Below are 27,390 nucleotides of genomic sequence, written 5' to 3'. Positions count from 1 at the left end.
CAAGAGGGCTGCTGATAGTTGGACTCGTAAAACTAGAAAAGTACACCAGCCTGCTCACCACTTGGCCACTGTCATCCATGGAGTGTCTTTCTCATGTTGAGATAATGACATTAAGATATATTTCCAAGCCTGCACTGATCCTTAAGCACACATTCAGATAGACATTCCTTTCACCTATAAGCTGTGATACACTTCCATCAGAGCATTCTTCAGGCCCTTTATTTTTGGTAGATTTTTTTTGGGGGGGACTAGAGGGCATCATTGGTTCATGAGTGGGGGAGGGGAGAGCAAAGCGAGCATGCTCAGGTGCATGAGGGAAATTTAAAATTAAAAAAATGGGCATTTTGAGGCCTATATAGAAAACACTGGGGGCTTATTGCAGCCCCAGAAATTATGGCCCGCTCTCTCTCTCTCTCTCTCCAAGCCGGTAATTTTGGCAGATATTTTTTGGGGGGTGGTGGCTAGAGGGCATCATAGGTTCATGACTTGGGAAGGGGAGGGCGGCGGGTGAAGCATTGATGCACAGGTGGGGGAATTATCATTATTATTATTTTTTTTTTTTAATAAGCACATTAATAATTAAAGACATTTTGAGGCCGCTGTAGAAAACATTGGGGGGGTGCACGGGAAAAAAAATAACCCTACGAATGTAATTTCGTGTGGTGTAATAAATTAATCTGAAAAAAAGGGGAATAGATTGAGAACAAGCCAGGAAAATCGGGATATATAAGTGAGGGCAAGTCTCTAAAAATAGCTTTCTAGTAGTACATGTAAGAAAAAAGAAAATGGAATCTCGTTATCTGTGCAGGTAGGAGAGAGGCACGGCTTAATAATGTTCGGAGGCAATTTTGACCTTATATTTAAGTCTGTGGTGACAAGATGATGATGATATGGTCACAAGAGGAGGAAGAAGAGTGAGTCAGCTGTGTTGTGTTTTATCACGTGTGGCAAGACTTATTGACGTTATTGTAATTACCTGGTGTTTCAGGTGTGTTGGGAAATGTAAACCAGTAAAGTGTGTACTGTAATTGTATTTTTTTTCTATAGTGTTAGGAATTTTGTTTGTACGTAACGTGTATGTGACGTGTAACACCTCAGCATGTTGTGTTGTTTTGTGAGTTTTACGGGTGTGAATGTAATGGTTGGTTGGTTTTCCATGTAGCACATTATTTACATGGGTTTACATAGATATTCAGACCACATAGACAAGGTGGGGTGTTATTCTAGTGTTTGCCCATACTCACCCCTCGCAATCAAAATTGGCTAGGGGGCCATTGAGACTGCGGGGAACGCGGCGGTATACATGAAATGCGTCGGTTGAGCTTGTTTTTAAAAGATTTGATCGTACTGGACTGGAATACTGAAAGTGGGAGTTTATTCCATTCTAATAGAGAAAGAATATATACTGCCAACCGTGCAAGTCAGTTGGGTGTAATTCTAGAGTAATACCACCCCATCGGGGAGCCAAATTAATCTAAGAAAATGTGATGCTACTCAAGAGCTCTCTGAAAAAGCTGTGATCTTGAGGCAGGGGTTATTATGATAGAGGATTACAGAATTAACTTTGTTATTGCTATTGATTTGATTAATGTTTGATATATTGTATATATCTGGATCTTGTGGTACTTAATATTAGGTGAGTTATTCTGTTTAATGCTTTAGAAAAATAAGTATGGTAACTAGTATAAATAGGTAACCATTATTATTATACCATTATCATTATACCATTATCATTATTATCAAAGATGCCTTATTTTGAAGTTCTGAAGTAAGCAAGTCTCATCAGTCACCATGAAGCCAATTCAACATGTTTCACTCTGGGATGAGGGCCATGTGAGTATCCAAAGTCTGTTGTGATGTATATATGTGCTCAGTATTTTGTCCTCAAGAAAATCCTCAGGTCTGCTCAAACTTGATCTTTAAATTTTAATTGAGTGCTGCCCTCCACCATTCCCCCAACCAGCATCCTCTTCCCTCTACCCTCTGGAGTTTTCCTTTATCTAGGTGGCTTCTCCTTCCACCCAATACTACTCTATATCCTGCATAAGAAGCTAGGTTGGATAAATCAAGTAATGATTGGCAGCTGTTATACTCACTTCATATTTCATTTTTATTGACAGTTGCATTTTCACCTTAGGTTTCAACACTTTTGGCCGGTATCCGCTTAGCACCAGGAAGTGCAGAGTATGTGGAAGTCAGCAACCAACCTTCATCTTCACCAAGTAAAGGTGAGAAAGTCCTCCTAGCTTAGACAGGCATAGATTCTTATCAACCATTATTTAGTACCTTGAACCTGTGATGTGTAAAATCCCAATATACCCCAGGACATAAGACAAGCAGGCCACCATGGTTTACCTTCCGAAGCCTCCCCAGGTACCCATTCATCAAACAGCCAAAAAGGAAGGATATAGGCTGCTGGGGAGGCTGGTTGATGGGATTGAACCTTGGTTTGTAGCAGACTATTAAAGGCTAAAGATTATGATAATGACTTTTCTGAGTTATGCACTTCAAACATCATTAGAATCAGATCATGGATATGTTAAAAAAAAAAGCTAAAAATCAGATGATCCCTGAGCCCAGAGGTGTCCAACTTGCTGAGGGTTTAACTTACTTATCATACAATTTTTAAATGAAACCTTAAAATTGACAAGTTTCTCCACAGACCATTGCTCCATTGGCCTGCCCATGTTCCGGCCCAGCCTCCCCTCCGCCCAGGTGGGGATGCGTTGCTCCCACTGCCAGACTGCCTTTGCTGACCGTGAGGAGCAAGTCTCCCACTACCGCCTAGACTGGCACCGCAACAACCTGCGGCGATCCATGGGAGGAAAGCCTCCCCTCACTGAGGAGCAGTTCATGGATGAGTCTAGTAAGTGGCATCAAATGATGGGGTGAATTTTTGGTTATATATTGTCTCCAATTCTGGTACAGCAAATGAATACATCAAGTTTTATATACAGTATATAGTTACATAACTAGACCCCATGACAGTTATAGGATATGCATTCAGATCTAGTCATTAATTATAAATTTCTTTATGAGTATATAATTTTCATAAAATATTTGCAAAACTCACTTGTAAGCATCATAGATAATTAATGTAATACCTCCAGGCAACAATAAAGTAGAGTTACTTCACTTCAAATGATCCTGCATACCTACTAGAATAGTAACAATGTTCCTTAGTATTTTTTTTCACTCATTTCACTCAACCTCTCCAGCTCGTGTCTTACTAGCATTTTTCTTCCTGCCATGTTGACATTCATGTACCTCTAGTAAGTTTTCATTGATTATTCAGGTTTTCAAACATGTGGCAATTTTTCTTTGGTGGGTAACAGGTGACATGTCCAGCATCTCTGGGTCAGAGGATTCAAGTGATGATGATGATGAGGAGGAAGAGGAGTATACCAAAAATGCAGGTAAATGTGTGCTACGGTTAATTGTCATCAGCTGTCTTGTCAGTGTAAAGTAATTGTTTGGCTATGCATAGGTGCCATCATGCAGTCAACTCAGACATCAATTTTCAGAGACAAATGCTCCTGTTCTGAAGCGACAGGCTCACCTCTTCTTCCTGAATGCTGATGGCTATGTGATATCTCTTTACAGAAATGTTCTGTATTATAAATCAGTAAGTGAAAAAGAAATATGTATACCTATATAGATGAACCTACTTCATTATATTCCTTAATGTTAGATATGAATACACCCTTTTTAAAACAGGCAGGAAATGTGGAAACTCATGTTATAATTTCTTGTGTTTCGTGACTAAAGTAAATGACACTAAATAAAGGGGATATTCATATGGACTTCCAAACTGTTGCCTCTATCACTGAGTGTTTGATTGATGAGTGGTCAGTCTGTCCCAGCATAAGATTTCTATCCACACTATTGTATGTTATTTTAATTAGTGTAATTATTATATTCATTCTTCTCCATATATTATACTGTAAATAATGTGACTGCAGGTTGAAATAGACGGGGAACAAGATGTGATCCAGCGTGCCTTGGCAGCACCTCGCAAGAAAAACTGGGCCATCCTTCTGCTTGGAGGTGGACACTTTGCTGCAGCTGTTTTCAGGGGTAGGTTGCTGCGAGGGGTATTAATGCTCCTTAAGTATCTACCTGCCTTCTGATTTCCTCCAATTTGTGAAATGACATTGCATATTTTTCATTGTAAACTTGTTATCTAGTTTTACCCCTTGATACATGTGATTAAATTCTACCACATGATGATATATGTGACCCATCAACAGGCAAGGAAGTGGTAATTCACAAGACATTTCACAATTACACGGTGCGAGCCAAGCAAGGCGGAAGTCAAGGGGCCAAGGACAACCAGAGTGGCACGGCACATCCTAAGTCCAGCGGCTCTTCACTCAGACGTTACAATGAACAGTCTCAGCGGCAGGTGATTATATACAAAGTTTTATAATTACCAAATGCTAATTCTTACCAGTGTGTCTGAATGACTTCCAGCAGCAGTAACTGATATCTTCATGGTAATTAATTTAAGTGTCTACTCTCTTGTCTGATTTAATTCCAAAAAGCAGTAATTGAACTCTAATTTAACAGCATGTTCAAGAATTAATGGAGTCCTGGAAGACACATCTCGACAAATGTGACCTGATCTTCTACCATGCCAAGCACCACAACGGAGCCACTTTCTTCGGTGGAAAAAGACCAATTCTCATGAAGAATGATGAAAGACTAAGACGGATTCCATTCCCAACAAAAAGGGCAAAATTTTCAGAGGTTAAAAGAGTTTTTGGCCTCTTGTCAGAAGTTCATGTTCATGGTGAGTAAAGTTCTTGTTTTGCATTTGCTTTGAATTGACTATAATTAAATGTTTTATGAGGATTATTTACATGCAGTAGATATTGCTTGATATAGTCAGAGTGTGAGAGATCACAATAGCCGAAAAAACATCAGCTGGAATTGAAGAAATTTTCAAGGCTGAATGGATGAGCCAGGGTTGTACTATATTTTAAGATGAAATCCTCCCTTTGAATGAGGTTGTGTGGATATAGTACAGTTGCAGTTGTGGCATTTTAATGAGAATCATTTTGAGGGTCTGGAGTGACCAATTTTGAATATGTAAATGTGTAATGTCTCATCTTCAAGCAACCGTTCCTTCTCCAAATTTTTACTTCCCGAGACTCTACTTCTTTCCTTACTTAGATATGAAATTGGGTGTGGTAATGATCATGCATTGAAGTGATATTCTATAATGAGTTTTCAGTTGATATACTTGCATAATGTGATGTTAAAGGGATAATTGGAAAGTGGTTAATAAATGTGCTTTCTCTAGTAAAAACACATTTACTAAACTGTCAGATCAAATGAAGGAGTTCAGTTCCTACATTTCACTTGAATCAACAGGTAAAGAAGAGGATTTTAATGCCATGGTAAGAGAAGCGAAAATTGGGGATGTCCAACCAGTCTCACCCAAGAAAAAGGCGAATAAAACCAATAACTCAAGAACTGTCGAAAGGAAACTGAAAACCGAAAAAGATGCTCCAGATCTCCCCCATGAAGAATCAAGCTCCGAATCACCAGCAGAGAGTGGTGAAGAGATGGAGCTGGTGACTCAGTTCAGCACGTTTTCCACCAGTGACCTTGGGGGGCAACACTGCTCCCTGAAGTCTAAGCCAAAAAAGAAAGAATCAAGCCCAAACAGCAAAAAGGGTAATGAAAATAAATCCAAAAGAAAACCAAATGGCAGGAATAAAAAAGTAAATAAAGGTTAGTAAAGATGGAAGTCTTATCCTATTCCTATTTCTTCGCTATTGCATGCCAAAATCTCAGAGTTTGGACACATATCTATTAAAAATTTGTTTTAGGACATCATAGTAACCTTTGGGATAAGCAGAGAAAGATTATGAAGTGAATAATATTTTTCATTGTTGTTTATCTCACTGCGTCATCATATAATTATGTGTTGCTCAAGGGCACCAACACATAATATGACATGCCTGGTTATTTCTTGCAAATTTTTGGACTCTAGAGATTTGTGCATTTCTTGCATTCTTGACAGAGAAAGAATGTCAAATATTGAAATAATTTACATAGGCTAAGCACAAGGGTTTATTTTATTTGACAACATACAAATGACAGATTGCTTTGCATGCTAAATGGTATGCCATTAAGAGTGAGGAAAAACTGCAGTGTGGTAAGGCAAAGACTGTGTAGGTACAAATTCATCTTGTGAATATTTAGAACTCCACTGGCCCCATTAGGAAAACTATATATATACCATAATGTTCAAGTAGGCTGTGCAAAACATAAGGGGGAAAAAATCACTCATCACTTACAATAGCAAGCTGACAAAAGTATTTCCATGCAATTTCATATATCCTCATTTTCAGGCTCCACACACAAGACTAAAGTGTGGGATCTCCTACACAGCGCTTGTAAGTCAGGCAATATCGACCACCTCTCTGTGGCTCTCAAGGTTTCTTCTGTGAATCCAGAAGGTAATTGTTTGTTACAATTATTGATATTTTGAAGTCACTTGAAACATACACTGAGGTTGGATGCTATTATTCATCTATCCATAAATAGTAATGATAATTGTAATTCCCATATTAATGGCAGCATTTATTAGGACTTTTTATTTTTATATTATTATTCCCATATCTGAAAAAAAGTAATATTTGACCAGTAAAACCTGTGTTAATAATGTGTTGTTCTCTTGCAGATGACAGTCTATCTCAGGAAGTGTTAGAGTCCTTAGCAGCTGTTGACATTCCAGCAGATCTAAGCAAGATAACCTTTGGGTCAAGGTCTCAAACTTTGCTTCATGTTGCAGCAGAAAGTGGAAAGCATGATGTCATATGGTAAGTGGTTTAGTTGCTCAAGTGTTGCTGCTTTTGTAATTTTATGTTCCCAATATGAAGAGGCTGACATTATATTACTCTTGCTGTTGTCATTAGTAAGGTAAAATCAGAATAAAAGAAAATAAATAAGTAATATACAGATAAATAATATATTTAAGGGAGAGAACTAGAATATTTTTTTATAATTACCACTTTATAGGATTATCCATAACAGAATTCTGATGAAAAAGTGTGCTCTTGCAGGTGGCTTCTTGAACATGGGTGTGATCCAGGTGTGACTGATGCAGCCAAAAGAGCGCCATTCGATGATTCTGTGGACAAAGAAAGCCGTAACACCTTCAGGCGCTTCATGGCTGAGTGGCCCGATAAATATGACTACAAAAAGGCAAGTGTGGTTTGTACAATTACTTCAGCCCATCCTAGTATGGTACTCTGCAGGATCATTTGGGGCATGTTTCATTGCTAAGTATAGAATAACAAAGTGTACAAACCATTAAAAGGCATAATTATTGTCAACATCTCACCTGCTTTGCACATTTTTCGCCAATATCACACACACAATTTTTTTTTTTTTTTTTTTTTTTTTTTTTTTTACAAATGCTGAGTTGTAACCTCTTCATGTTGAGGATTATTTAGAGTAAGTTTTTTGAGACACCTTAACAACATTCAGATGCCAAATTATGTATGATATAGTCAATCTGTAATTGCAGTTGTTTTTTTCATGTAAATAGAAAATATGTTAGTTGTTACAACCTCTGCATGGCTAATAAGGTGATGTATACTGGATTGTCGTACAGGCCAAGATCCCAAGCCCACTAACCAAGGACATAGAGGAAGAGCAGGCAGCAAAGATGGCCTTGAGAAGGAAGGCCCAGAGGCAGGCCAAGCTGGGACGACAAAGAGAAAAGAAGCAGCAGGAAAAAATGAAATTGGAACAGGAGAAAAAACTGCAGGTGGAAGAAGAAGAAAGGAAAAGATTTCTTGCTCTCAGTGACAGAGAAAAGGTGAGTGAAATTTTGTCTTTTGCCATATATAAGACTAAAATTCAAGCTGCAAGAAAATTTGGAATGGAATAGATTGGGAACAATCTCCCCTGTGCAGCGTGATAGTCACATGATTGCACCACCACTGTGATGCGTAGTAATCAGGTTATAACTTCCAATCACAGACATTGTTTAATTGGTCATAGGGAATTGTAGTATATGGATCTTTTACAAAAAAAGTCCAAGATTGTAAGCAATCAGTCATATATCAGTTCATTTTATAGTAATGGTTGCCTTTATGTCTTTAACCATGAATATTGTAGATTAAATACTCTTGGTAATCTTATTTAAAGTTATAGTAGTACTGAATTATGTTTTATATTATTTATTTTAACAGATTTTCTCATTGATTTATATGATATTATGATAAAAAATGTTTGTTTTTGTGAACAAATTTGCTTTTAAGAGCATAGGATACTCATCATATGATGATACTGCAACTCAGTTACTTAGTTTATAAAGGATTTTGCTCTTATATGGCTCAGTATACACATGTACTCTTTACCAAGGATAACACATGATAGTATGTACAGTCTGGGCATATTATTCACTTCCAAACACTTACCATAAACTCTGTCTCTGCTGACAAGAACTTCATTCCTCTTACAACTTTTTGGCTCTTTCTATTTAAACAAAAAAGTATTTTCCCATTGAAAGTGCTTTGTTCTGTTCCTTGCAGAGGGCACTGGCAGCTGAGCGTCGTTTCCAGGAGCAGCAGCAGCAGCAAGACTCGGTTTTACGCTGCTTTATGTGCGCCAAAGACATCAGTGGCATCATTCCCTTTGAGTACAGTGACAACAAGTTCTGCACCACAAAGTGTGTGAGAGAACACAGAACGAAGGAATCTTGATTATTAGAATTGCATAGTATGTGTTTTTATGATTCTGTTAAATGGTTGTTAATGTTGAGTGACATAAGTTATACTAGAGTCCTTTATTATTCATATAAAAGCATCACTTCAGCAGTCTGTAATATATGTAGCAACTTATTTTTTTTAAACACTTGAGTACAAATGTTTAGGAAAAAGGCAACCGAAGGTAGGAAGCAAGCTTAAAAACTATGACTAGAAACAATTACAGTAGACTAACTCAGGGCTTTAGTGGTCCAACTTTTATGTGTATATTCCTCATTTTATTTGGTGGGGTGCATAGTTTCCTATGTTTTTCTTTTCCTTTCTCATTTTATGTAGAACTGATGGTGGCAAGCCAATAGCACAAATTACATGACCCAAAACTAGAAACTCTGCTAGCTTTTATTGGCAGCCAGTGTTGCTCAGTGTGGCATGATGTAGTAGGGGTTCTTGGTGGAATGCCAAAAATGAGTCTTGCTGCCCTATTTAGCACAGATGGACTTTCTCCAGTATATAATTTGGAAGACCTAGCAATTAAGCATTGCAGTAATCAATGCAAGAGAAACCACTGAATGCTCCAACTTCAGGAGACAGAGTCTATAAACTGCTTCACCAAGTCCAGATATCAATGTTTGACAATATGACATGTGTTCTTTATGGTCTAGTCTAAGAGTTTAAGTATGCACCCAGATTTTAACAGAGCAGTTTTGAGTGAACCACATCTTTTATCCACAGTTAAGCACTCAACACAAGTAACTTCTGCATTAAATCTTAAATACATTAGCATTGAACCCTCAAACTACTTTTGCTACAGCAGAGCCTTGTTGATCAGTATGCTTGTAACCAATTACAACCTTGGTTATAAGGAAGCAATACTTGTTATCCATGTGAGAATCAAAGAATGTGTATCAGACAACAGATAGGCAGCTTATTTTGTTTCGGTCCCACAAACAAGTACCAGTTGCTTTCCACAGTTAATGGGTTAACTGCCCAAACTCAAGTTAAATAATACTAATTGTTATTATTGTATGTTAACTTGACAAAATTGTTTTTATTTATTTATATTGTACTTATTGATTTATTCATCCTTGTTTGTTCGTTAATTTACCTATTTGTATGTAATAATTTTAGAGAATCAGTGCCTTACAATAAAGTAGCTTACCTTTATTTTTATTTAATTTATCATGGAATATCTGTTGTATCTTGTGTTTGGCCTAAATTAGCTTCGATATTTACAAGCACTCCTTACAATTATAATCTTTAAACAGTTGCACAAGCTGGTAGATGTAATAAACTCACAGTGATTAGTATTTGCATCTAAATCATGATTTTAATATGACTGCTTTTCCATCTTTTGAAGCTATTATCAGTGTATGTATTAGATGGATACTAAATATTATTATATGAGCTTTTTGTCCCACGTCAAGTTGCAATCACATTGCTAACATGCATGCCTGCAAGCACACACATTCGCACCCACATGCACATGCTCTCACTAAAAGACAACACAGATGACAAGAGAGAGGCACCCACTGGTAACCTGAGGTGCTCACCATTGCGTTACTTTATGTACACTAGCAAAAGCCCACAACTTCTAACTGTAATGTGGAAGTATACTAAGTTTTACACTCCTATGTTGTTTCATTTTTATCCATTAAGATTTTTCATGCACACCCTTCCGTGCAGCAACGACAAATCATACTTTTATTGTGTGGAAGGAGTATAACTATACGGTGATCCATTCCATAACTTCTGTAAGAAGAAGGAGATGAGGACTAGGCCTGTGAAGATGAAACCAAACGATTCACTCAAGTTTGTCACAATAAGATATTTTTAAGACAAGCATGACATGGTATTCTGCCTGTGAAAATAGTTGTAATATTTTTGCAATCTAATTATTAAAAATACTGCTAACACATCATAGAAAGGAGAAACGAAATGACATGATGAAGTTCAATGTTATATTACATAGTTTTATTGTATTATACTATATTATATTAAATGAAGTTAAGTATAAACGTTACAGTTATGTATCCAATCAGTCTGTACATATTCTAACATCACTATTTTTTTCATGCACCTTTAAAATCATACCATTTGGAAATGGGCTGAATCTGATGCATCCCTCATAACTTTACCAGGAACAACAGCCTCAAGTGCAGTGATAAGCACAGAAGTGGGCCTTTACTTTATGGATTGGAATATGTTAGGAGTGCCGATAGCCACAGTGATTAGAGAAAACTCCGGCGAGTACAGCAAACAATGATATGCCCAGTGCATCTAACTGATTGTGATATCACTTTTCCTTGATTACTGTGCGAGGAGAACATTTTGAGATGTTGCATTTGGCAACCTCCAACATGCCACAATATCACATTTTTACATTCAATAAATAAGTGACATGTCCAAACCCCCATGAACATATTAATTATCTCACCACTGATTCTTTCATGCCACGGACATGCCTAATGAGCTTCAATTCACCTCCTTGGATCCTAAACCTCTAAACTTATTCCACAGCTATGAATATGATTTGCATACAGTAATATGAATTGTTATTTGTTTCATCTTTCTCCTCCTTCTGACTTCAAATCTTCCCAGCTTTATTGCTTCCTCTCTTTATACATCTCACTATTCCATTGCCATATAGTGAAAAATTATGCACAAATAATTTAAGCTGCTGTGGCAAGCAGTACAAGCATTGCAAGAAAAGAGAATGGGTAGGTATTAGTAACTGAAATAAAACAGTCATCAAGTCGGACTTAGGGTTAATTCAAAGAGGAAGAGGAATAAGGACCAAAGGTAAAACACCTGCTGGAAGAAAAGTAACTATCAAGAGTTCAATTAGTCAGTGTTAGCACCAGTTGTTTCTTATACATGTATGACTGATTGATAGAAGTGACAGTGCTAGAGCCAGAAGATATATATGAATGCCTAAGAAGTTAAAAATTAAGTTTTTGACTGAAAAATGTCATGTAGTATAATTTTGCAAAATCTAAACGATCGACCACCTGATTATCAACAGTGAATCAACTATAATTGCAAACAGTGCTGATTGGTAACTTTTGCATGTAAAGTTATGATAATTTTATATAAGTTGAATAAATGTAAATGTATACAACATGTATCTGTAAAATGGAAACCACCATTTAAGAAGAGAGGAAAGAGTGAAGACACACCAAGGGCTGCCACATGATGGGTACCAACTTTAGGAATGCTAGCTATGTAGAAGGACTAAAAGATTATGTAATGACTTTGGGAAGAGAAGGAAAAATACATGTCTATGATAAGTAAATGTGTGATAAGGAAAAAATAGGAATATATGAACTGGAGTTAACATCATGATAGTACAAAACTTAAAGTAACTGCAATAAAGATGGAATGCTTCTCCTAACACTCATGTTCCAAAAGCATACATAGACTTATTAAGAGTGAATGAACAACCTTGAAAGACAGGACAATGAAAGCATCACTCAAATTAGTTAGAACACAATTAAGCACACACACACACACACACACATACACACTCATCTACATGGTATAAATGCATTTTTTACCCATATTACACACTTAATAGAATAGCTAAAACTTCTCTAACACTAATACTATTTACACATTATTTGCAGACCTATCACCTGAAGAAGAGCCACTAAAAAGAATCCATTGCTGGGTCATAGCATTAGGTACAGTGTCGATCAATGGCAGTAGAATTTTTAATGTCCTTCAGTAGTCAGTAGCCATGTACACCTGTTGCTGGTACTTGATGCTGTCAGGGTTGTTGGGACATTCTAACCCATTGTCTGGTTTTCTCACAGCTTGGTACCTGTAAGTAAGGGAATTAGTATAATTTTTTTTTACTAAATATTTGTTGCTTAGATGTTGCATGCATGCCACACTATTCTACTTTCTTTCTTTTAAAGCACAAAATATTGATTAATTGATTGATAGTTTAGTGTTGCAAGTAAACAACAAAGGAGAAGGGAGGAGCATGCCATCCCAACCCCCAGGCAGTACAGGGTGTGATTATACAACTAATGATATATGTGGAAGTAGCATCAGGAAACTAAAAAGATACAATGGCAGGGAACAAGTGCTAAAACTAAAATAAAATAAAGGCCTTGATTTAGTCATATATCATGCAGGTATGAGCAGTGAATGAAGTCCTCACCTGAGAAAGTTTCCCTTACAGGCAAGCCAGGGGAGGATGTCCACCTGCCAGTGTAGAGCAAGGTTGACCTGAGGACTCACCAGGGCCGGGCTTCCCGCTCCACTGCCTCGGGTAAGCAATCTTCTCTCCCTGTTGTAGTGAGTAAAAATATGTCATGAACGCCCAGAAGCATCCCACACTTGGCTATTGTCACTCTGGCAGAGTTTTTCCTTCTCTTTAAGTTTTTTTTTTTTTCTTGAACTTTGGCATTACTGACATCTAACCGACAAGAATGATTGATAGTTTATTGTTGCAAGTAAACAACAAAGGAGAAGGGAGGACATGCCATCCCAACCCCCAGGCAGTAAAGAGTGTGATTATACAACTAAGGATACATGTGGAAGTAGCATCAGGAAACTAAAAAGATACAATGATAGGGGACAAGTGCTAAAAAAAATAAAGTTAAATAAGTTTTGTTTTGCTCACTATATAAATGTGGCAACAATTGAGCGAATGTAATATGATTGCATGGAAAGGTGCATTTTACATCATTAACCATCCTTACATTTGCGTGAAAGTTTGTACCGTTTTATGAATGGAAATCCTTTACTTGTTAGTTCAACGATTTTGGCCATTGCCGAGCGTCTCAAGGGCCAATGCGACGGAGATGAGCACCGAAGCCACGCGCAGCTATAGTGTGTGCCCCCAGCTTTACCTTACCCCTACCTCAAGAACTCATATTATACGCCTGCTACCTATATCTAGTTCTTTTGATTTCTTCATGGCAGATAGAGGTAATAAAAAAAAACTGCAATACGAGTCTTATACTGGTGGCCTTATATTGAAAGAAAAAAAAATAGTTGTACGCCTTTCGAAGCAAACACACATATTTGCCAGTGGTTACATAATATAAATCAAATAAATGTACGGCAGAACACAGCCACTACAACACCTACCCGTCGTAGCAGCACGTTTGCGAGGCGAGGGAGGCGGCCGTCACGTGGGAGCGGATGCAGTGCTCGGCCCCGCGGTGGTAAACGTCGATCCTCTCCCTCTCGCGGCTCACACTGACCCACCTGAAGACGAGTGACGATAATAATAGCAATAATAAGTAACAAATAAATAATAACACGTCGATCCTCTCCCTCTCGCGGCTCACACTGACCCACCTGAAGACGAGTGACAATGATGATAACATAAATAATAACGAAAAAGCAAATCGACGCTCTCCCTTCTCATTGCCCGCTCACCCACCTGACCCGCTCAACTGACTGACCCGAGGCTCAATTTTGCCCGTGACACCGCCTAAAGGAGTGCCAGTGATAATAATAAATAAGTAATAACAAATAACATGAAAAAACACGTCCATCCTCTCCCTCCGCTCACATTAACCCACCGAAAGAGTAATGACAAATGTGTTGTACAAAGGTTGCGCTATGGAAGTTTTTTTTATCATTTAGCTTTTAAGATTGCAAAGATTTTACGACTACAAGGTAAAATCTGCTCTTAGAAGTGGTGAACTCTCATTCCTCTTCGTTTTCATTGTTTACCGTTCATAGAAATAAGCAACACCAATAATACACCTTAGTTGTGCCTGAAACTGTTTGGATCTCTCTCTCTCTCTCTAAAAAAAAAAAAAAAAAAAAAAAATGGGGTCATTGATAACCTAACACGTACTTAAAGGAGGTGTCATGGGCGGCATCGTAAATGCGAGGCTGGTAGGGCAGCTCGGCCGGGTACACACACGGGCACGAGGGCAGGGTGGGGAGCTTGGCCAGACCCTGCAGCGCCTTCTCCACCCGGCACGAGGCCCAGGAGTCACACGCGTCACGGTCTGGAGCAAGGAAGTTTAGATCTTAGTTGTTGCTAATGCCCACAACTCATCTTATGTTAGTACTATACAAAAGAATTCAGTGCCGAAATTTTAAGGGATTCTTGGATGTTACGAAAAACGTCCTGACAAAATGACGGATATGTTAAGTATGAGATTATTTTGTTTTCCTGGATGGCAGGCTTCATAAACATTTGCAAAAAAATACCAGCAAATCTGCCGACTTTGCATGAGGTTTTGATGCTTCTGTTTGACCAAATACGTTGAAGTACCACGTTCGTTATGTGATGCCCTTAAATAACTCACTTATTGACCTCATCTGTCATTTCTCTACTTCATTTGCTAGTTTTAGTTAAAAGAACGTCACCTATGCAGTGGAAATAAATTCTGCATTGTGCTCATTGATTGATTTTCGGTACTCCAACCACTGCAAAATATGAGTTGTCTGGCGTTCGTTGTGGCTTGACTCACCGGCGCCAGCAGCAGGGCGTCCGGTGGGCTTTTCGTCGCCACTTCTGAGGATAGACTCGAGAGCGTCCGCCAGTTCCACCACCATGTCCGTTGAGCTTCTTGCACGCTGCCTTCCGTTTCCCCTGTGCTCGCCGTTCAGCTTGTTCGGCTCTTTGGACACGCTCGCTTCTGCCTTGCTTCTCTTGGTACTCTTGCTCACCGCGCTGTCGCTCTTCGGACTTTCTCTCTTCCCAAGTTTGTCGTCGTGCGCCACTTCCTCCTTCACCTTTCCGCTCGTGGCACCGTCCCTGTGTATCGCCGGCTTGTTCGCGTGACTCGTCTTCTCTCTCTTCTTGCCACCAACAGCAGCTTTCTTGTCGAAGGTGTTCTCTTCACTAGGGCCGTTTGTTTTGCTGAGGGTTATGATGAGTTTGTCGTTCATCCCATCAACCTGCGAACTCTGCAAATATGGTGGCACTCTGAGTGATGAGGAGAACAACAATACGAGATCATTAGATAGGTTGATAGATAGATAGATGGATAGATAAATAGCGGTGGAGAGAGAAATAGGAACCTCATTGTCAACATGTGATAATATTTTTACCCTTCAGAAGTACAGTTTATATTTCGCACAAACGTTCTATCGTGCACTCACGTGTGTGTTGCCGGCCTTGGTTGTCACTTCAGTCTTTTTTTGCGTACCTGTCGGAGAACAAAATATGTGCACGTAAATTAACACCGATATGTAAGAAGCGATGACTATATACGTGTTTATGCAAGATGACGTTTAAAAATGTCCGCAAAAGATGATAAATTAGTTTCCGACAAGATTCTATGAAATTACTGGATATGCAAAATAAACAAATGTGTGAAAGTTTGGAAAAAGTACATAAAAGACCTCCCGACTAACTCAAATCCTATATAAGAAAGAATCCTTGGAAGAAAATTTAGCGGACATTAGTGGTTTGAGTTTGCTTGTTTATACGTAGCCTACTGTGGTCTGCATCTTTCCATTGCCGAAAAAAGACGATCAGCAGCTTCACTTACCTTGGTCTTCCTTGGAGTCTTCGGAGCTTGGCGGACGCGTCGTAGCAGTAGCATCATCGGTGTGGTCATAATGGTGGCCGCCAGTCACTTGGATGCTAACCCGGATGTCTGGATTGTACGGCAGCCACTCCATATTCCCGCCGCTCACGATCTTGAGAGGCAGGAAGATGAGCTTTTTGGTGTGCGGGTGTTCACTGAGACGCCGCGGAGCTTCTTCTTCATCGGTGGAATCTTTGGAAGAATCGGAACGGGGTTTAAGAAAGTTTTGGTTTCCGCCCGTTAGTAGCTTCACCAAATGGGCGTTATGGGTGGATGGTGACGCTGGGAAGGGATGTCCGTGAGTGTGCGGGTCCCTGGTGAGGTGAAAAGGCCTTCTATCCAGTGACGGGGAGGCGGAGGCGGTTGAAGCAGAGTGATTGATGCTTTTCCCGCCTAACTTCATTCGCCGTCTTCGTTTTCTAAATTTTCTGCCACTTCGCCGTAGATTTCTCAGCCGCTCTTTCTTCTTTTTGTTCTGCCTTCGCTTTTTCCTCTTCCTCGACTTGGCCAGTCTTGTGTTCCCGGGAGAGGGCAAAGCATCTGAGCGTCTTTTGTTTCTTCGAAGTGCTCTGTCTCCTGAGGGCGAACTTCTGCGTCGTTGGGTTGGCGGTACCTGACAGAGAGAGTGGGGAAGGCTATTTTGATTGTGTATATTATTTTTCGTTATAAATAGGAGAGAATACGCATTTGCTGAGAGAGAGAGAGAGAGAGAGAGAGAGAGAGAGAGAGAGAGAGTAATGGGTGGGAGCGGGTGTTACAAGCGGGCGGTCGGTCGGCGTGACGATGTTGCTCAGTGCCGTGCGTCAAAGAGGATGATGCCGTGGCCCCATTTGGTCCTTGGCTGTGGTTCGGGCGCCGCCAGTGTTTGGGGGGCTTCTAAACTGTTTATTGGATTTTTTTTTATTCTCTCTCTCTCTCTCTCTCTCTCTCTCATTTACTCACTCACTCACTCACTCACTCATTCACTCACACACGCCCACACACACTAAAAAAAAAGAATAATTAAATAAACATACAAGCACACAATGGTTGGCGCGCTCGCTTCACAACCGAGAGGTCCCACGTTCGATTCCCGGGTGAAATATAGACGGATGGGCAGTCTCTTAAATCAATATGTGCCCCCTGTCCACCCAGCAGTGAATAGGTACTACCAGGCTTAAGTCGGGGGCTGTGTCCTGCCTCCCGTAGATGGGTGTGGGTATGGGGGGGGGATGATGTGAGGTTCCAGTCGTACTCAAAGATCAGTGAAAATGTAACCGCTTGCAGGCTCAAAACAAGGAGGGTACTGGCTGGCAATCGCGAGTCCAGCACGTGATTAGATCGTTGGTAAATGACACACACACACACACACACACACACACACACACACACACACAGACCCCACATACGCGATAGAACGAAAGAAAATGAAAAAAAAAATATATATATATAAAAAAAAACTGATATAAACCAGTGCAAAACAATTCAAGGCGGGTTGCTGCAGAAGACCGTCTTAACATAAACAAGTCCATGCTAGACCAAACAAGCCTTGAGCAGACCTATACTAGAAGACCGCCCGCTCAGACGCCGAGACAGGAGCCTCAGCGGCGGCAGCGACGGGATAAAGAAAAGAAAATCGTGAAATCCAAATAGACCGACGGATTGACGCGGGACACAAGAAGAAGAAGAGGAGGGGGAGGAGGAGGGGAGGAGGATGGATGGAGGGATGGATAGGTAGGAGGAGAGAGATTTCGTTTTTCCTCCTGAGTGATGATCCGCGATGAAAGACGAGTTCGGATTCACACTGGCTTCGGCGCTGTATCCTTCCCTTCCTCTTTTTCCTTCACTGACTCTCTCGCCCTTCACTCAGTCGCACGTCTCTCCCCAACGAATAAATAAGTAAATAAAAAAGAACAAACAATATCGTAAACAAACTCGTCAATGCCAACAAGGATTAAGGTAAATTTGTAAGCATACGCCATTACCTATACGCGTTGCCACAGTGCTCATTTCCGTAGCTACCAATGGCGATAGATGTGCCAAAGCAATTATTAATACGGACTGCTTAGTATACTGATTTCGACGCCCAAGTTTAATGAGAATGTATATAGTAAAATGTAGCATATAATTGGGGCTTCTGAAAGAGAGATCTGACGAGTTTGCTGTCGAGGGAGAGGGGAGCGGGGCTAGCTAAGGGGAGAAGGGAAAAAGGAGTAGCTGGGGAGATGGGGAAAGAGGGTAGCTGAGGGAAGGGAGGAGGTGCTAGCGGGGGGAAAAGGGACGGGAGATGAGGGTGTCTTGGGGAAGAGAGGGGAGGGGGTAACTGGGGAATGGGGAGAAGGGAGGGTGTGGGAGTAGCTAGGGGAAAGAGGGGAGAGGGTAGCTGGGGGAAAGGGGGATGTCTGGGGGAAAGGGAAGGGGACGGTGGAGGGAGCTTACTGAAGGGGAAGGGGGAGGGACCTAGCTGGATGGAAGAGGGGGACTGGGGCTGTCTGGGGGAAGGAGAGTGGATGCGGGGTAGGGAGAGGTTTAACTTGGGGGAAGGGGATGGGGGTAACTGGGGGTAAGGGTGGGGTTTAACTGGGGGGTAGGGGGGTGGCGGGGGTGTCTGGGCCGAGATAGTGTCGCCCCGAACATCCATCCATCACCGCTGCGGGATAAAGGTTCTCTGATCGGCCACATTTTTCACCACCGACTTAAATGTTCCCTCAAAAGGACAGCCCTGCCACCGGGGGATTTGGGGGCGTTAGTTATTTCTTCATTTATTATTTTGTCTCGCTTATATTTATTTATTTATTTTTTCGCTCATATTGCCAGGCTTCAGGTTTTTTTTTTATTTAATGTCGATAAGTAATTTTAAACATAGACATGTCATTTATTTACTTTTCATTCATTATTTTGTTTATTTCATTGCGCAGTTTTCTTTTTTTTCACTCGGATATCGTAAGGCTGTAATGCTTTTTCTTTTTTAGAATATCTTTAAGTAATTTCAAGTTTACACATGTCATTTCAAAGGGTTAGTTATTTTTCATTCATTATTTTGTTTATTTTTTGCAGTGTTATCTAATTTTTGACTCTGTTATCGTAAGACTGTGATGGTTTTATTTATTTATTTTAGAATATCGATAAGTTCTTTTAAGCATGCGCATGTCATTTCTGAGGGTTATTTATTATTTCATTCATCATTTTGTCTAGTTTTTAGTTTTCTTTTTTTCACTCGGACATCATAAGACTGCATTGGTGTTTTTTTTTTTTTTTTAGAATGTCTACAGATACTTACACACATGTCATTTCAGAGGCGCAGATTTATATTCCCCCATTTTTCTCTCTCTCACTTCCATAAACATCATTAAACTCCTTGGCCTCAGAGGATGTTTGCCTCGAGAGAGAGAAAAATGGATCCGAGTGTTGATGCGAGCCGGGAGGTGAAGAGTAAGTGTGAGGAGGCTTTTTCGTGGAGGTGAAGGAAGGATCGACGTGTATATGGCTTTGTATCACTTAATAAGTAAACACCTGAATATTCTAACCTCTCATTGACTGCTCCTTTGTCCACTAATTCTGTTACATTTTTCGCTATTCTCTAGTTATTTTTTTTTTTTTTTCTATGGGTATGCTGAACTTTTTCTTTCTTTATTTTAGATCTTCCGTTTTTTTTTAAGTTATTTTAGTTTCCTCCTGAAGAAGAACAAAACAGAAAGGTCAATATTTGCTTGTAATTTTTTAGGGGGGTTCAAATTTTTCATTGTTTTTTTCATATGGAGAGAATACTTTTTCTTTGTTTCGTAACTGTATCCGCATTTGGTCTTGTATTCGAAAGCCGTTCCCAGATAGCGAAGGGTAGTGGTGCTTGTTATTTAGGGTCTTGCATATTTTTCATCTTTTTTTAACGGAGATTACTTTTTTTCCCATTTCGTAACTGTAACTGTATTTGGTCATGTTTTCGAGAGCAGTTCCCAGACATGTAGTGGCGGCTCGTCTTGCTGTGTCTGGGCGGTGAGTAAACGTAGGCAATCTTTCACATGCATTAATGTACCGTCAAGAGGCTGGTGAGACGTTTGTGTTTCTTCTCGCCACCCAGACAGACGGCTAAGAGAGAGAGAGATACATACAAACATACATACAGATAGAAAATGGGGGACAAGCTTAATACTTAATAAACGCCCTTCTTTTGTACCTAGCATACCATAGCAGCAGTAGTAGTAGTTGAAGTAGTAGTAGTAGTAGTAGTAGTAGTAGTAGTAATAGAAGTAACAGTAATTTTATCCTGAGTGAAGTTCGTCTACAGGACATCATATTTTCGTAAAAGATTAGGAAGAAAAGGAGAAAAGTCTTAAACCCTGAATTTCAACCTCGAGTGACTCTAGATTGAACCATCGTTGGCGCGTCTCTCTCGACAAAGGAATCGAATAAGCTACCTGGGATGAAATTGTGGAGAATGCGGATCATCGAGAAGTCTTCAACCCCCCACACACAGTGCCCCCCCCTCCCTCCTCAACCTACAGTGCTTCAACGTCACCTTCGTCATCTAATTCTCTGCGTCATTATTCGCCGATTTTCAGAATTTTGTCTCCATCTATTTTTCATATATGGCGCATGCACCCTTTTCTCTCTTCCTATCCACTTTCGTCCCTACCTTCTCACCACCTACCTTTCCACCCACCCTTTCCATCACATTCCCTGCACTCCACTCCATTCCACTCCACTTCTTCCACATACTCACAACCCCTGAAAACAAAGACGAAGAAGGTTAACTGATATCCTCAAGGGGGGAGTCACTATATACTCACAACCCCTGAAAACGAAGACGAAGAAATTAAGATTAACTGATATCCTCAAGGGCGGAGGAGTCACTATCCACACTCGACCTACCCACTTCCTTTCTAGGGTTCTTAAACATTTCGGGCTAACACATCGACAATTGGTAAGGCTTTCGTAGAGGTTGCGGGTATTTCCATGAGGGGTTTTATGAGCCTAGTGATAGTTTGACAAGGCTTCTGCACCGTGAACGTAAAAAAAGATTTCGGAGAACCCGACGAATCTTCTTTGTGGCTTTTGTAAATATTTCTTCTGAGAGCCGAAAGCGTCTGAGAATACGGACTTGTGTAATATCTTAAAATTCACCTAAACCTCTCCACCTGTGATATGGAAATTATGAAAATGAGACAGGTTTTTCTCAACGATTCCCCGAAAAGTAAAATAAAAAGAAGATGGGTGTGATAGGAAGGAAAAATAAGAATAAAAGAGGATAATTATGGTGGTATAGCGATAAAATGAGTTCGCTTTGTTTATGATATTCCTGTGATATGGAAATTATGAAAATGAGACAGTTTTTTTTTCAACGATTCCCCGAAAAGTAAAAAAAAAAAAAAGATGGGTGTGATAGGGAGGAAAAATAAGAATAAAAGAGGATAATTATGGTGGTATAGCGATAAAATGAGTTCGCTTTGTTTATGATATTCCTGTGATATGGAAATTGTGAAAATGAGACAGTTTTTTTCAACGATTCCCCGAAAAGTAAAAAAAAAAAAAAAATGGGTGTGATAGGGAGGAAAAATAAGAATAAAAGAGGATAATTATGGTGGTATAGCGATAAAATGAGTTCGCTTTGTTTATGATATTCCTGTGATATGGAAATTATGAAAATGAGACAGTTTTTTTTCAACGATTCCCTAAAAGTAGAAAAAAATGGTGGGTGTGATAGGGAGGAAAAATAAGACAAAAAGAGGATAATTATGGTGGTAAAGTGATAAAATGAGTTCGCTTTGTTTATGAAGGTGACGATATATACACATTCACTCATCTCACCCGCCTCTCATCCATCCGCTTAGGCGTGTATCCCATTTGTTGATGCCGTCCGTCGATCGAACGTCCGCTGCGGTAAATATTGATGTTAGAATATAATGATGATGACGCTAAGTGCCTTGAGTAATTGCTAACCCTATGGAGGCATGCAATATAGCTAGCCGCGCGTGGCCTCCGTGCTCATCTCCGTCGCATTGACCCTTGAACCTTCAGCCTGTTTAGAATTTTGCAAGGTTATGTAAAAGAAACAGTTGTAGGAATGACTTTCTCGCTATATTTCTGCTGTGCTTGTCTGTTTATTTGTCTCATGGCTAGGCTTTTTTTCTTGTATTAATATGTCTTTGTTCATCGGTCTGCATGTCTGTTAGTATGTTTGAATACGTGTATGCATGTGTGTAAGTGTGCATGTAAGTGTATGTATTTTTTTTTTTACAGCATAGAAAACAGCTCAAGGAAAAAAAGATGGGAAACAATAATGAAAAATAAGCCCGCTACTTGCTGCTCCTGTAAAAGAGTTCAGAGGAATGGCCGAAAGATAGGCCAATTTCGGGAGGATGTATATGTAGGAATATCAGTTACGTACGTTTGAATCTCACTCTCTCTCTCTCTCTCTCTCTCTCTCTCTCTCTCTCTCTCTCTCTCTCTCTCTCTCTCTCTCTCTCTCTCTCTCTCTCTCTCTCTCTCTCTCTCTCTCTCTCTCTCTCTCTCGCAAAAGACATGCAACCACCACTCTTTTTCTTTTTTACTTTCACACATTAAGCCTTATCGCGGGAGGGAGAGAAAGTTCCTGCTTTATTTTTTTCCTCCATTTTTTTCCTCCTCTTTCTCTTTTCCCTCCATTACTTCCAAGCGCATCAAAGCCGCTAGAGGTGAGGAGGGAGGGAGGGAGAGTGGAGGGGAAAGAGGGGAGAGGAAGGGAAAGGAGTAGGAGGAGGGGGAGCTAGGAGAAGGAGAGGAAAGGAGGGAAGGAGGAGGAAGGGGAAGAAAAGAAGTAGAGAAGGAGGTGGGGGAGGGAACGCAGGAGGAAGGAGATGGGAGAGGGGAAGGGAAAGGAGGAGGTAGTGGAGGAAAGGAGAGAAGGAAGAGGTGGAGGAGGGAAAGGGAATGGAGGAGGGAGAGCAAAAAACGAGGATGGAAAGAGGACAGGGAGGAAAAGAATGAGAAAATGAGGAGAGGGAAGGAAGGAAAGAAAGAGGGAATGAAGGGAAGATGGAGAAGGGAAAGAAGGGAGGAAGGGGAGGGAAGAAGTGGAAAGATGAGGGAAAGAAGGAAGGAGGAGGTGGTGGAGAAGGGAAAGAAGGAGGAAAGAAGAGAAAAAGGAGGGGAAGGGAAAGAGAGTAGAAGGGTGGGTGGGTAAAGGAGGAAAAATTAAAAAAAGAGGATAATTATGGTGGTATAGTGTTAACCTGACTCGAGCTTGGAGGTGTGACGTTGGGCCAAAGAAATAAGTATACGCGGCCGCCCCCTAAATACGTATAACCACCCTCCCTCTCCTGTGCTGCTCTACGAAGATTAATGATGAAGATGAAAACCCGCGGACGTCAAGGCCTGAATGGCTTAGTGTGTGTGTGTGTGTGTGTGTGTGTGTGTGTGTGTGAAAGGGAGAGGCAGAAAATGGATGTGAGAAGAAAGGAAAAAGATGGAAAGAGAGAGAAAGGGAAGGAATAGAGAGGAAAGGAAGGGAAGGGGAAGGGAAGGAAAGGGAAAGCAAAGGAAGGGGAAGGAATGACAGAGTAAGGGAAAGAAAATATTGGAAGAAAAAGGAAAGGAAAAGAAAGGAAGGGGAATTTAAGGACAGGATAAGGAAAGGAAAGGAAAGGAACGGAAAAGGAAAAGGAAAAGGAGAGGATGGGAAAGGGAAAGAAAAGGAAAGGAAAGGAAAGGAAAGAAAAGATAAACGAAAGAGAAGGTAAACGAAAGCGAAGGAAAAAAAAGAGAAGGGAAGGGGATGAATCAAGATCTATATTAGTGTATCCCAGGTAGTAAGTTATATGAGAGGGAGAGAAAAAAATAGGGAAAGGGGAGAGACAGAGAGAGTGATAAAGAGAGAGAGAGAGAGAGAGAGAGAGAGAGAGAGAGAGAGAGAGAGAGAGAGAGAGAGAGAGAGAGAGAGAGAGAGAGAGAGAGAGAGAGAGAGAGAGAGAGAGAGAGAGACAGACAGACAGACAGACAGACAGACAGAGACAGATACATAGACAGCCACAGAGAAAGGTCGTAAGAGAGTGAAAGACTTTATTTTGCTTAAGTGTAGCGTGTAAAAAAAAAAAAAAAAAAAAAAGTGTTTCATGATTCAGTCACGCGGGAGAGAGAGACAGACAGACATACAGACAGGAGGGATAGGGGGAGGGAGGGGGTGGTCCACGGTAGTTAAGATAAGCAGAGCAACAAATGACACTCTAACTACCTTAATGCCGCTCACTAGCAGACCACGTAATGACCTTTCTGCCTCATTAACCTCCGCGGGTCACCACCGGAAAGAAGTTGGCGAGGCGGCAGCGGCGGTAGTGGGCTCTCCTATCTATCTCATTCACGTTATTAAGAAATTCGTCCGTGGGATCTCTCTCTCTCTCTCATATAGCCTACTACCTGGGATACATTAATATAGATCTTGATTCATCCCCTTCCCTTCTCTTCTCTTTTTATCATCTCTTTCGTTTACCTTCTCTTTCGTTTACCTTCTCTTTCTTTTCCTTTCCTTTCCTTTTCTTTCCCTTTCTCATCTTTTCCTTTCCTTTTCATTTTCATTTTCCGTTCCTTTCCTTTCCTTATCCTGTCTTTTCCTGTCATTAAATTTCCCTTTCTTTCTTTTCCTTTCCTTTCTCTTCCAATATTTTTAAGGTGCTTGAATGGTAGGGAAAGGTGTTGCGTCCCACCCCTTTGCTTTATACTCTCCTCCGTGTCTGTTACTAAGGTTTTCTCAGACCTTTTTCGGATCTCACAACAAAGATTTCCAAAGGCCACAATGGAGATTAGCCGGGTTCTCGTGAGTGTTTTTTCCTTCATGTTCATGGTGCAGAAGCCGTGTCACACTATCCCAAGGCACATAGAACTACCCAGGGAGATGCTAACACAACCTCTTTGAATGTTTTATCCACTCTGGGTGTATGAGGTCCGAAAGGTTTGAGAATATAGGGAGAAGTTTTATAATATTCCTGAGTATCGGTCCTCCTCCCTGGATGTTTTAAGAGCGAGCACGAAAATAGGATACATTTTCATTACAAGATTATATAGTCATAATGTCTACCGCTGCTTTTGTTACTTCATCCTGTGTTGCGTAGATGAAAAAATATATACCTAACCACCGTCCAGTTATTTTAAAAAGCATTCGGTCTTTTTCTTCAGTAACAAAAAAAGGAAAAGAAACGAAAGCTGAATCTATTCCTTGCAAGTCAAAACGAATCAGTGCAGCACCCTCTTGCTTGGGTAAGGCGGGAATCGAGAGTCTGGCCAAATCAAAACGAGGAATTCTTGTACCGTCTTGCTTGTGTACGAGTAGTTTGTTTATCACGTGACCGACCGCAGATCTTTCTTCCTTTGTTATTTGTGGCAGAGTCAGTGTGCTCTACTATTACAGTCACGCAAACAAGAGGTAGACGTATTTCATTACATCCAGTTTGAAATTTATGTATTAGACAATGGTATTTACTCAAAAGTATATAATGGGAAACAGTATACCTTTACCGTTTAGTTCCCAATGATTAATTTTGTATCCTCGATTTCCGAGTATTATCAACAAGCCTCAAAGTCACCTGAATCTAACATATTATAGATAGTAAACTACAAATTGTCTGGTATGAATAGAGTGTATTTGTGGTGTGTGTTTGAGTGTGTGTGTGTGTGTGTGTGAGAGAGAGAGAGAGAGAGAGAGAGAGATCTTCTTATCACAGTTATTATCTCTCCATCTAATTGCCCTTTTACCTTTCAAATATATTCATACTCTCCAGTAATCTCTCTCTCTCTCTCTCTCTCTCATCTTTTAACCTGTAACTACTCAAAACAACGATTCTTGCTTTCCTCTGCCGAATACTCACCTCCAAAGTGCCGCTGGACAAGACTTGGACGAGTGGGAGGTGCCCATGGAGGGTGTCGGGGCGGCGGTGGGCGGTAACGTTGCTAAGGACGGGAGGCTGGGCGGCGGATGAAGGGTTGGCCGGGTGTCTCTCACGACTGGGACGGCGGTGGCATATGAGGTCGGTGCTATGGTGATGTGTAGCTTCTGGCACCGCTATGGGGACGAGTAGCAGGAGCACCAGCGTGGACAGGAGCTCACCCTTCACTGTTGCGTTTACCTGCCGTCCCATGACACCTGGTCGCGGGGAAGACATCCCTACTCCTGTTTGGTGTTGACCTTCCAAGCACACGGCAAGTAAAGTATCAGATTCATTACCATTCTTTGATTACTAACGCTCGTGGTACAGTTGTGTTCTGCCTGCTGAGTTTGAAGTACGGAAGTCTTAGAAATTCACTGTTGAGGAATATAAGCTGAAATCGCGTAACTGTATAATGATTTGGTTTTCTATTAATTAAAGTTTTGGCGCTGAAAGAATCCTCGTATGACTACATTATGTAAATTAGTTTGGTTATTGTTGAAAGTATGAAATTCACAATGTCACGATTTCATTTCGCTTGCATATATTTTAAAAGAATACGCTATTAGACGTTGTCATCTTAGATAGGCGTAGTTATGCAGTACCTTCTTCTCATTCATGGGATAAGAAATTAGTATAGTAAGCGATCACATCCTCGTCTTGGTGCTCCTCCGCAGTGCCAAGCGAGTGTCTGCGTCCTGCTGATGACGAGGCACCAGCACCCGGCAGCGAGAGGCCGCCAACTGAACTAAAGGACCCGCCAAACTCTCTTTTCTAGTAGGGAGAGAGAGGGAGTGGGAGCGGCGCCCTGCCTTGGCCCTGCCCCCGGCTCTCACAACCCTCCTTCACCCTCCACGCACCCTCCGACTCCCCAGCTCCGCCCTCCTCCCGGCCGGCCAAGGGGAGGGAGCCAAGGGCGGCGCGGACCGGAATGATGACGGGGAGACTTGTTGGTGAAGATCAAAGCGGCGAGTGGTCATTGGCTAGGCAGGATTAATCACTTTTATATTTGTTTTCCTTTGATCTCGTACTCTGCAGACCTCTTTGCGTCTTCATCCCGTCCCCTCCTCCCTTGTGCCGCGCGAGTTGACTTTCTTTATGTTTGCCCTCTCCAGTGGGATTTTTTTCTTCCGCACCTTTCTTCCCTGTAGTTTTAATTACGTCTCTTGTGTTGTCGGCTGTTATCATAGAACTTTGTCTCTTCGTATGCGCGTTCTTGAACCTTTATACTTCTTTGTCGTATGGCCTCATCTAGCTTTTGTGTTTGTGATGCCCGGGGAT

The 27,390-nt window shown here is 40.8% G+C and overlaps 2 protein-coding genes across 8 annotated transcripts; one reads left to right on the top strand and one right to left on the bottom strand.

The window, feature by feature from the left end:
* The first annotated feature begins 825 nt into the window (after positions 1–825).
* On the top strand, positions 826–10,358 carry LOC127005755 (ankyrin repeat and zinc finger domain-containing protein 1-like). Of its 5 annotated transcripts, none has more exons than XM_050874873.1 (15): positions 826–914; positions 1,762–1,833; positions 2,138–2,228; positions 2,663–2,866; positions 3,336–3,416; positions 3,525–3,625; positions 3,963–4,077; positions 4,251–4,405; positions 4,570–4,792; positions 5,377–5,739; positions 6,363–6,470; positions 6,695–6,833; positions 7,077–7,218; positions 7,631–7,837; positions 8,556–10,358. In XM_050874873.1, the coding sequence occupies exons 2-15, from the start codon at positions 1,792–1,794 to the stop codon at positions 8,724–8,726; spliced, it is 2,142 nt and encodes a 713-aa protein (XP_050730830.1). In that variant the 5' UTR covers positions 826–914; positions 1,762–1,791; the 3' UTR covers positions 8,727–10,358. The 5 variants fall into 5 exon arrangements, with proteins under 5 accessions (XP_050730830.1, XP_050730824.1, XP_050730839.1 ...); XM_050874867.1 differs by having other exon boundaries at positions 889–988; XM_050874882.1 differs by lacking the exon at positions 826–914 and adding an exon at positions 920–968.
* Positions 10,359–10,673: 315 nt separating this feature from the next.
* On the bottom strand, positions 10,674–26,863 carry LOC127005788 (isthmin-1-like). 3 transcript variants are annotated; one of them, XM_050874903.1, is made up of 9 exons: positions 26,715–26,863; positions 26,053–26,327; positions 16,202–16,853; positions 15,810–15,856; positions 15,176–15,614; positions 14,551–14,707; positions 13,830–13,949; positions 12,895–13,023; positions 10,674–12,549 (listed from the first exon to the last, which is right to left on the bottom strand). In XM_050874903.1, the coding sequence occupies exons 2-9, from the start codon at positions 26,320–26,322 to the stop codon at positions 12,450–12,452; spliced, it is 1,914 nt and encodes a 637-aa protein (XP_050730860.1). In that variant the 5' UTR covers positions 26,323–26,327; positions 26,715–26,863; the 3' UTR covers positions 10,674–12,449. The 3 variants fall into 3 exon arrangements, with proteins under 3 accessions (XP_050730860.1, XP_050730850.1, XP_050730866.1); XM_050874893.1 differs by having other exon boundaries at positions 26,053–26,792; XM_050874909.1 differs by lacking the exons at positions 15,810–15,856; positions 16,202–16,853; positions 26,053–26,327; positions 26,715–26,863 and having other exon boundaries at positions 15,176–15,784.
* Between the last annotated feature and the right edge of the window lie 527 nt (positions 26,864–27,390).

The sequence above is a fragment of the Eriocheir sinensis genome, chromosome 3 (genome assembly GCF_024679095.1).
Source record: "Eriocheir sinensis breed Jianghai 21 chromosome 3, ASM2467909v1, whole genome shotgun sequence".
In the NCBI taxonomy this organism is placed as follows: domain Eukaryota; kingdom Metazoa; phylum Arthropoda; class Malacostraca; order Decapoda; family Varunidae; genus Eriocheir; species Eriocheir sinensis.
Note: the sequence above shows the minus strand (reverse complement) of the source record. Positions and strands in the feature narration are given on the sequence as shown.

Bases quoted from the DNA above. Each gene is read 5' to 3' on its own strand.
- LOC127005788 (XM_050874893.1), bottom strand. From the start codon at position 26,346: ATGTCTTCCCCGCGACCAGGTGTCATGGGACGGCAGGTAAACGCAACA. The intron at 16,854-26,052 runs GTGAGTATTCGG...TCTCTCTGTCAG, and splicing joins TGTCCAGCGGCACTTTGGAG to GTACCGCCAACCCAACGACG. The intron at 12,550-12,894 runs GTGAGGACTTCA...CCTTACTTACAG, and splicing joins TGTAAGGGAAACTTTCTCAG to GTACCAAGCTGTGAGAAAAC.
- LOC127005755 (XM_050874873.1), top strand. From the start codon at position 1,792: ATGAAGCCAATTCAACATGTTTCACTCTGGGATGAGGGCCAT. The intron at 4,078-4,250 runs GTAGGTTGCTGC...ACCCATCAACAG, and splicing joins TGCTGCAGCTGTTTTCAGGG to GCAAGGAAGTGGTAATTCAC. The intron at 6,471-6,694 runs GTAATTGTTTGT...GTTCTCTTGCAG, and splicing joins TTCTTCTGTGAATCCAGAAG to ATGACAGTCTATCTCAGGAA.